At 43.2% G+C, this 10,122-nt stretch overlaps 1 protein-coding gene across 1 annotated transcript; it reads right to left on the bottom strand.

Moving 5' to 3' along the window:
* Positions 1-1,090: 1,090 nt before the first annotated feature.
* hspd1 (heat shock 60 protein 1) lies at positions 1,091-10,059 on the bottom strand. Its single transcript, XM_049594243.1, has 11 exons — positions 9,901-10,059; positions 6,557-6,732; positions 6,121-6,456; positions 5,907-6,002; positions 5,720-5,813; positions 5,462-5,630; positions 4,667-4,766; positions 4,243-4,488; positions 3,976-4,150; positions 3,691-3,869; positions 1,091-1,780 (listed from the first exon to the last, which is right to left on the bottom strand). Exons 2-11 carry the CDS (start codon positions 6,728-6,730, stop codon positions 1,613-1,615), a joined length of 1,737 nt encoding a protein of 578 aa, XP_049450200.1. The 5' UTR covers positions 6,731-6,732; positions 9,901-10,059; the 3' UTR covers positions 1,091-1,612.
* Between the last annotated feature and the right edge of the window lie 63 nt (positions 10,060-10,122).

Here is a 10,122-nt window from a genome sequence, read left to right as displayed (position 1 = left end):
CTATCATCTTGAACCAGTCTGGCCATTCTCCTCTGACCTCTGGCATCAACAACCATGCCACGTTCAAAGTCACTTCAATCACCTTTCTTCATCATTCTGATGCTGCGTTTGAACTTCAGCAGCTCGTCTTCACCATGTCTACATCACTAAATGCACTGAGCTGCTGCTATGTTGAAAGGGTGTGCCTAATAAAGTGGCTGATGAGTGTATCTATATAAACAAGTATCTAGTGCAGATAATGTACTTGATGCGAATACCATCAGAGTAATATGTGTCAGTATCTGTACTCTAAGTGCCACCTATTTTCATCTTAAACTCTGCTTGTGACACAAACAATTTAGTTGGTTGAACAGATACAGATAACGGCGTACTCACTCAGCCCCTCTAATACCTGAATTCATCAAATAACAAGTACAACACTTCCCTCTGAAATGCAGTGGAGTGTAAATATTAAGAGGCAGAAAATAGAATTATTCAAGTAAAGCACCTCAGATTTGTTGGTCTGTCACATCTGTATGAACTGAGGTGGCTTGGTTCTCATTTCCTGACTTAAACAAAAAACTAAATTATAGTTTTAAAAGAAGCTGAGGACCAAAGACGTCTGAACAATTGAGTTTATTAAATAAAAAAAAAAAAGAAAATCACCATTAAATCGTCTACATTGTACAAAACAGAAGTCGAATGATCACCGTATTTGTCCCGTGTGTTTACTCTAAGTAATCCATCTGTAGTTTTCTGTAGTTAAAGCAGAGCGAACGAGGGGGAGGATGATGAAGGTCAATGTTTAACAGCACACTGTGTTTCTTCACATTTAGAGATGCTGAATGGTCCAGACGGCTCTGTAACTGGAGCCCTGCTTCACATTCAATCAGCCGTTTGCTGTGAAATCAACAAGCTGATGACGTTCAGGCTGACGCTCAGATAAACCTCACGATGCTGCATGCATTAAATGACTCCCACAGACATCTGCGTAAACATTTTAAATTTGAGTTTTCTAACAGGCCCGTGGTGACGCTCAGACTCTGCTCATTCAGGCACTATTCACCCAGCTGTGATACACCAGACACAAGTCACAGGAAATGCTCAGAGCTCTGTAAGAAAGTCAATTTAATAAATCAAAAGACAGATTTTAGCTGACATTATATTAGTGGGGGAACAAACAACAGATATATAAAAAACAAAAGAATTAACAAAATGCTATGACAAATAAAAGGACACAATCCTGGCTATACGTCTGTTCTCTCCTGTCTGCAGTAATACAACATGTGAACTATGTTAGTCTCCTCTCAGACACATCACGTCACATCTGTCGAGTGTTGTAGCCGTTTGAGTCGAGTCAGGGTGTGACTGGGTGTGATGGGATCTCGACCGGGTGAATGAGACTTCTGCAGAAACCCTGGACGAAGAGGCGGGAGGCAGAATCATGTGAAGTAGTGAAAGGAGGAGGGGGAGGTCATGAAACATTTGCAGCTCCATCATCATCGTCATCACCAGTCAGTTTGGGCAAAGTTCGGTGGAGGTGGGTGCAGTTTTCTCTGAGGATTCCTCCTCAGCCACCCAGCACCACTCGCTCTGCCTCTATTAGTCTGTACATCAAGTCAGGAGGACGGGTTTAGAAACCCATGCCACCTCCCATACCGCCCATGCCTCCCATTCCTCCCATTCCTCCCATTCCTCCTGGCATCTCCTTCTCCTCCTTGGGGATCTCTGTGACGACGGCCTCGGCGGTGGAGAGCAGAGAGGCGACTCCGGCAGCGTCCAGCAGGGCCGTCCTCACCACCTGTGGAGGGAGGAGGGACGATGTTACAGCATGTCTATTTTTGCACGGGACACGGTTCATGTAGATCATCACGTAGCTGCAGGGATATAAAAAACACCTGCACACTCTGCACCACAAAGGTTTAATAAAGACGTTCTGATCCTACTTGGGATTTTTTTATTACCTAATGAAGATCCAAGTGCAACAGAGCGGTGACATGGGGCTCACACGCTGAACAAAAGAAGATTTCTTTGACCAAATACAAACTTGAAATGATGTTCAGTCGAGGTGCTTTGAGGCAGGAAGCAGACTCTGTGACAACGTGACTGTTAACTCCACCACAGTGCTACACCTGACCGGACTGGTGTTTGGAACCAGAGATTGGAACATGTGCAGTTGGCAGGCTTGCTGTGCACAGAGCCTGAACAGTCACAAAAATGGGCTGCACACAGACGTCCACACACGGGTCCACACACGGGTCCACACACGGGTCCACGTGGACTGGGGCTGTCACTTTTTTTTTTTTTTTTTTCCCCACCAACTCAGTTGGGTGGTAACGTAGCAGGTGAGCCTACAGGTTTGTTGTTGCTGGAGAGTAAGACAGCTGCTTTTTTACAAAGTCGACAAACAGCCTTTTCTTTGTGCGTGACATTGCCATCTATGGTATAGAACCCAAAATACTTCCACACGCTGCTTCTCACATGTTTTGGTGTCGTGATTGTCCGCTCAGGACGGCTTTGCTCGCTACTGTCCTCCATTTTCATCGCAAAACACCACATTATCATTGGCTTCCTTTAGTGATAGGTCAGTAGGGCCTGCAATAGGTCAACATGAAAGTGAATTCTTGGAGCGCCCTCTGTTGGATCACAAGGCAAACTACATCAAATTGTCTGATGCACCTTAGACTCAAGTCAGTCTTTAGACGCTTTGCTTAACTAAGACTGATGTCTTTCTCCCTGATTTTGTGTTTAGATGGGCGGATACAATTTCAGAGTTTAAAAAAACTCCCTACGTTGCAGAACCGATAGTAAATCTGCAGGGCGGTCCTTCGGTGGCTCACTGAACTCTTGTGCTCGTAAACATAGTCCGACTGCGTTAAAAGTTTTAAACAAAGTCGCTGTAAGTCCTTCATTTCCACAATCTTGTGGACTCAAAAAATGCAAGAGGCGTTGCTTTGTTGCCGGCCGTTTTCTCCGGTGTGTTAAACACACTTTAGAAAGTAGTGTCCCCAGACTATCAGAAGGCGGAGATCTGATTGTCTGGCGGCGAGACTAGACGCACCTACAGAGGCTGCAGCCGACATTTCCAACAGGTAATTACAGCTCGAACATGAACTTTTGACCCCACGTCTGAATGAATGTCCGAAACTCGAATGAAAAGTGACAGCCCTAACATGGACCCTCAGACATTTACGTCACATGGACCAAAGCCATCGTGGTCATCCATACATCATGGCACAGATAAAATTACTGGTCTCCTGCTGTTGACTACAGTACATGTATTTTCACATGTACTTCACCTCTCTGTAACATGTGATCCTGATTGACATCTCAGTGTGTGTACAAAGGACAGTTTGTGGTGACTGATTAGATATGAATGAAGCAACACTTTCACATCACTGTTACCATATTACGTTTAGTATAAAACTATTCTGTTGAAGGCGTTCAGACTATCGTCCTTTACTGGTTGTGACATCATGCTTCCCTGTACTTTCAAAACATGATGTAGGCCTCAAAGATCAAATGACTAATCAGAATATTTCCACAGAAATCTTTACAGTCCCTTCTTCCTTAAACTCTTTTCACCACTAGGTGGCAGTACTGCTCCGGTTCAGGTCATTAACGAAGCTACACATGCAGAATCAGTGTGACGTGTGTGTGTGTGAGGAACATCTGTGTTCAGTAGACGCCATGATGAACAGAGCTGTGTACCTTGGTGGGGTCGATGATGCCCTTCTCCACCATGTTGACGTACTCTCCCTGCATGGCGTCGTAGCCGAGCTCAGCTGACCCCTGCAGGATCTTCTCCACCACTAGTGACCCCTCAACTCCTGCGTTCTTAGCGATGGTCATGGCGGGGATACGCAGCGCCCGTCTGATGATCTCCACACCTGTTTGGAACCAAAGGAAATCAGATTTATCTTTGATATGATATTGTTTTGGTGTATCTGAGCCTGTGTGTGTGTGTGTGTGTGTGTGTGTGTGCGTGTCACTCACCGATCTTCTGGTCAGCGTTTGCAGTCTGGATGGCATCAAGTGATGGGATGCAGCGCAGCAGGGCGCAGCCTCCACCTGGTACGATTCCCTCCTCCACAGCTGCCCGTGTGGCGTTCAGGGCGTCCGTCACGCGGTCCTTCTTCTCATTCACCTCCACATCACTTGTTCCTCCGACCTGAAAGAGAGAGCGTCACAACTTTGCTCTTCGAAAGCAAATCATTGCTGTGCAGGAGCGAGCAGCGTCTGTGTTTTCAGTCTGAGACGCACCTTGAGCACGGCCACTCCGTCAGACAGCTTGGCGAGCCGCTCGTTGAGTTTCTCCTTCTCGTAGTCGCTGGTGGTGTTCTCCAGCTGCTCCACGATCTCCGCCGCACGCTTCTCCACTTCAGCCGGGCTGCCGCCTCCCTTCAGCAGCAGCGTGTCGTCTTTGGTGATCTGCACCTCGCCAATCTTACCGAAGTCGTGAGCCTGGATGTCTTCGAGAGCCAGACCCATGGCCTCGTCTCCGAACACCTGACGGATAAATCAACATTTAAAAATCAAGTTAAAGGTAATAAATGTAGTGAAGTAAAAACTGCTGTATTATCCTCTGGAAATACTCAAGTAAAGTACAAGTTGAGTAAAAGTACTTTATACCACTGTAGTTTAACACAGACAGTCTCAGTAACTTTAGAGCGAGGTGTGGACTTACAGTGCCTCCGGTGGCGACGGCCATGTCCCTCAGCTGATTCTTCCTGTTGTCTCCGAAGCCTGGAGCTTTGACGGCGACCACCTGCAGCCCGACCTTCAGCCTGTGGATTAAAACATTTCAATATTCACGACTTTTAGTTCTTTTTTCTTCTTTTTTCAAACACTGCACAGATAGAAAACGTGAATAACAAACCAAGAAACGCTTTAATAAAAGACAAATCAAATTTTAGAAACATTTACAAAAGGAATTAATAAAATAAATGAAATGAAATGCTGTTGAGTCAAGTGCGACATTGAGGGGGATATATTGGCAGTCTGTTTTCTTTAGTGTATAATCACAGGTATAATCACCTGAGAAAAACAACTATTCTAGACGGGGACAGTCACATTTTTGGGAAGAGGAGACGACCTCTGGATAATTCAGCTGAACTTCTAACTGAGAGAAGTTTTAGCTGACTGCCACCTGCAATCCTCGCCGCTTGACGCCACAAAATCCCCCCCACATCTTACACACTGGACTTTAATATGTCAACTCTTCGCAGCGAACGGTCAGTTCAACGTCTGCCTGATCAGCACGAGCCAACACAGCTAACAGTTAGCCCTGTCACTGAGTGTGTGTGTGTGTGTGGCCGGGTGAGCTCACAATCTTGCAGCAGCAGCTACAACAGTTGGCAGTTAAGATACCACCCAAACATTTTAAAGTGGCTACAGTAATACTGCTACACGCCCCTCCACATGAAAATCAAAACTGTAACACACTGACTACTTGCAGTTCTTATAAGGCTCTTATATGTACCTGTTGAGGACCAGGGTGCTGAGGGCCTCTCCGTCAACGTCCTCGGCCACGATCACCAGCGGTTTGCGGTGCTGGTTGGCGATCTCCAGAGCCGGCACGATGCTCTGCACGCTGGAGATCTTCTTCTCGCTCAGCAGCAGGTAAGCGTCTTGGAACTCGCACTTCTGACCTGAAACAGAGACGGCACATTTAAACGTGAGATTTCTTCACAGGCCACGTGAAGTTATCAGACAGACGAAGTCATACTGGGACCTTTACCTTTAGCAGTGTTGATGAAGTAGGGAGAGATGTAACCACGGTCAAACTTCATTCCCTCGATGATCTCCAGCTCATCGTGCAGCGTCTTTCCATCCTGAGGTGAAGAACATGTATCGATTAGACTCTGTCATCAGGTTGTATTAACTCCTGACGGATGAAGCAACCATTAGTCTTCCATGAAACTAACCTTGACTGTGATCACGCCGTTGCGGCCAACTTTCTTCATGGCGTTGGAAATGATGTTACCGATCTCCACGTCCCCGTTGGCTGAGATTGTAGCAACCTGCAAGACGTTTGTAAAGCAATTTGTTAGCATGATGTTCCGTAGAAAGAGGTGTGAAGAAGCATTCAGACACTTTACTGAAGTAAAAGTACCGCTCTGTGAAAATACTTCAGTTTACCTGTGCGATCTCCTCGGGGGTCGTGACGGGCTTGGAGAGATTTTTCAGCTCCGTGATGACGGTCTCCACGGCCATCATGACTCCACGGCGGATCTCCACGGGGTTGGCGCCCTTGCTGATGGTGTCGAAGCCCTCCTTGGCGATGGCCCGGGCCAGAACTGTGGCGGTGGTCGTGCCGTCACCGGCCTCCTCGTTGGTGTTGTTGGCCACGTCCTGCACCAGCTTGGCACCGATGTTCTTGTACTTGTCCTTCAGGTCGATGCTCTTGGCCACTGTCACGCCGTCCTTGGTGACCTTCGGGCTGCCCCAGCTCTGCTCGATGATGACGGTGCGACCCTGAGTACAGACAGGAAGTGGTGAGAGCGAATTCAAATTTACAGTACTAACATGAGTAATAACCCAGTCAGATGATTTAATATCAAATATGAAACGTTACCTTTGGGCCCATGGTGACGGCCACAGCGTCAGCCAGCAGGTCGACACCCTGCAGCATGAGGGCGCGAGCATCAGCTCCAAACTTCACATCCTTGGCGTAGGCTCGTGTGAGGTGAGGAGCCAGCGCCCTGCACACGGGCCTCACCTGCTTCATGACTGTCGGTAAACGAAACATCTCTGTGGAGAGAGAAGATACAGAGGGAAATTAACACAACGTGTCTGAGATCATTAATGATCATAATCACCATTATTTTGGTCAATATAGAGAGCACTATTAATTTATACGATTACTCACTGGTTTTAATGCATTTACTGAACTTTTAAAACCATTTGCCCTTCAATTGTAAATATTTATTTATCATTAAATAAAATAATTAATAATAATAAATAAATAAAATAATTGGGTTCATATATAATTAACCGAAATCAAACAAACAAAAAAAAACGTAAAAAAAAAATCTATAAAAATAATAAATCAAAAAATAAAAATAATTAGATATATTTATAGAAACTGAAAAAAATAATTTAACTGAAGAACAAACAAAATTATATAAAAAAAATAGATAAAATAAATACAAATAAATAAATAATTGGCTTTATATATTTTTTTTATATAAAAATAAAAATGAATAATAAAAAGATAAATAAAATAAATAATTAAAACAAATAATTGCACTCTTGAAAACATCTTCAGAACACTTGCCCTTTAACAGCAGATTTTCTTACACAAATGAATGCATCATTATTTTTTTGATACTGAAGTACAAGAGTATTTGAATACTCTTGTACTTCAGTAAATTTCTAAGTGCAGGACTTTTACCTGTAACAGTATTTCTGCTCTGTGGTTCTGTTACTTTGACCTTAAAGACCTGAGTGCTTAAATAATTATTCTCCAGACCCAACACCTCCACCCCTCCTCCATCTCCTCAGACTGTCACATCAGGACAGATTAAGTGTGTTAAAGGTGAGCGGAGCCTCCAGTGGTCACACGTGGTATAACAAGCCACCAGTGAATGAATGAACCTCCATTTTTGTCAGTTAAAAGTCCCAAATATAATAAATTACAACTCAAAACTCTTACATTTGAGAAGCTGACAGGAGGACAATCAGTATCTGATCAGCATTTACAAAGGGTTAAATACAGATTGTTCTGTCGATTAGAGGTTGATTTGGCCGTTGCCCAAAACCCCCTCAGGACAAACAGTCAACACTGGCTTTAAACTGTGATAGAGGAAGAACTCAGATGCAAAATAATGTTATTACCACATTGTCAAAGAACTCCAACACAAGTCAAACTCATCCACTCAAAACCTGACTTAACTACAAGTGTGTGTGTGTGTGTGTGTGTGTGTGTGTGTGTGTGTGTGTGTGTGTGTCAGGAAAATGTACCTTTGAGTATCAAAGTAAAAGGACTCATCGTGCAGTTAATGTTTCGTGCTGTCAGTGTTCTTCTATTTTATCTTGATGTTTTTGGATTCATATTCTGTAGATGTTTAAGGTTGTGTCATTTTAACTCCAAACATTTGTGACAAAGAGGTGTAACGGAGGCAGGATGTGTGACAGTTCAACAATGGACTTTACTGTTAAAAATGGCGGATGCATGATATGTCAATATGCAACAACTTATTTGGACAATAACTGATATAGATATATCCACTTGTTTCCCACCTAATGTTAATGATCATCATCTGTTCTGTAGTGAATTAACATATTATACATGCATACTCTGATGGTGACGGCCCGCCAGCAGATGGAGACATGAAACACTGTTCAGTGTCTGTGATATTCAGTCATTGTGCTAAATAAGAAAAAAAAACATGTTGGCTGATTCTGATAATTCAATTTAAAGCTGATATTGATGACATGCTGATATTATCGCGCAACCCTACAGTCAGGTACTGTTTTATATGAGGGGTGAGGTTAGCCATTCACCACATTTTCTTTTCATAAAAAAGGAAGTTTGACAAGAAAAAAACTCTAAAGAGGTTTTTTAAATCATTAAGTTGGACTGTGTATTGGCAGGAATTTCAAAACTTACACTGGTCGACACTGATGATGTTTAGTTTCATTTATTTAAGAAGGGACAGTGCAAATTAATAAATACACACGGTGAAAATGGCACAATTAGACAGAAGGCTATTTTTCAAATGACATCAGTGCACTGAAACAGTGAACATCAATGGTGATTTAATAATTTTAAAATTCTCCCAAGCATATTTTTCTACATTTCATTTTGTTAAGAAAAAAAAGTTCATATCAGTATCTATCAGACAACATGTACGCTGATACAGATATTTGTGAGGCTAATATCGGCCTACAAATATATCAGTTGGGTTCTGGAAGACAACTATAATATGCCTCTTAGATATATAATGGAGTAAAAATATAAAGTGTAATAATCCCCCTTAAACCTGTCAAACACTGCTGGAGAAATGCAAGTGTGCAAAAATTATTTGTAGTTATAGAAAAGTTTTAAACAACCTGTCACCTTATTTTAATTTCTATCACATGAATTTTCATCGACTAAAACTAGACTAAAATTAAAAAGGAGTAAGATGTGCCTAAATTAATAAGACTCAAGATTAAATCTAAAATAGCTGACAACATTAAATACTCAAATAAAATACAGTAACTTTTAATTAGTCCAGTACTTGAGTAAATGTACCTTCAGCTGTCTTCACTATGCTCACAGATCATTTAAATATTCTTAATTCATCAGTGATAATATAATAATAAAGAATTAGAGCAGTGTGTATTTTGGCCTTGATCGTGACTCTATTATGAAATGAACTCCCCCAAAAACCGTTTCCTGGTTCCCCCCCACGTGCGCTGTCTCCAGGTCGTGCGTCACAAGGTCAAATTGTAAAAAGCATGTGCGGAACTGCTTCACCATCTCTGCTCACCATCTGTGCTCAGCCTTCACACACTGACCATCACTGTGTGAACAACAGTAACTGCTTCACATGTTAATAATGACATTAAATCATGTTTAATCAGGCACGTGCAGCTGAGTGAGCAGGCTGTGTGCAGCACTATGGAGGACTGGTGAGGACAGGTTTCATCATGTCTGACACGAGACACTCCTAATTTAATTTAAATAAACACACAGCTAATATTCAACATGTCTCTGACACACATACAGCTAACCAAACTGTGCAGTGACATGTTAACACGTATGTGCTTCCTGTTTGGATATAAATCTGTTAGCTGCTACTAATTAAAGCTCGTGCTCCCTCTGAGCTAGCCCCAGATCTACAATGAAAAGACAGCGTTCATTAAAACTACCCAGCTCGTGCTGTTAGTCGCGTGAGCTTTAACATACTTAACAAAAACGTCCGCACTCACCTGTGAGGTAAAAAGCGTGTCGGTGCTACGAGGAGCGCGTCTTCACCGCGGAATGATGCAGCGAGAGGAGGTAAAAGGACGAGCCGTGCGGCGCAGATGAGCTCCACAGAGGGGACTGCACATGGCCTTCTACATCCGGGTCATATACCGGCGGGCCCCGGACCATGAATAACAGCAGCACCGCTTTAGATAACTGACTCTAATGTGCAAATACATTTCACT

The sequence above is a fragment of the Epinephelus fuscoguttatus genome, linkage group LG13 (genome assembly GCF_011397635.1).
Source record: "Epinephelus fuscoguttatus linkage group LG13, E.fuscoguttatus.final_Chr_v1".
NCBI lineage: Eukaryota > Metazoa > Chordata > Actinopteri > Perciformes > Serranidae > Epinephelus > Epinephelus fuscoguttatus.
Note: the sequence above shows the minus strand (reverse complement) of the source record. Positions and strands in the feature narration are given on the sequence as shown.

Bases quoted from the DNA above. Each gene is read 5' to 3' on its own strand.
- hspd1 (XM_049594243.1), bottom strand. From the start codon at position 6,730: ATGTTTCGTTTACCGACAGTCATGAAGCAGGTGAGGCCCGTGTGCAGG. The intron at 6,457-6,556 runs GTAACGTTTCAT...GTCTGTACTCAG, and splicing joins CCGTCACCATGGGCCCAAAG to GGTCGCACCGTCATCATCGA. The intron at 5,814-5,906 runs GTTAGTTTCATG...TCTTCACCTCAG, and splicing joins ACGGCGTGATCACAGTCAAG to GATGGAAAGACGCTGCACGA.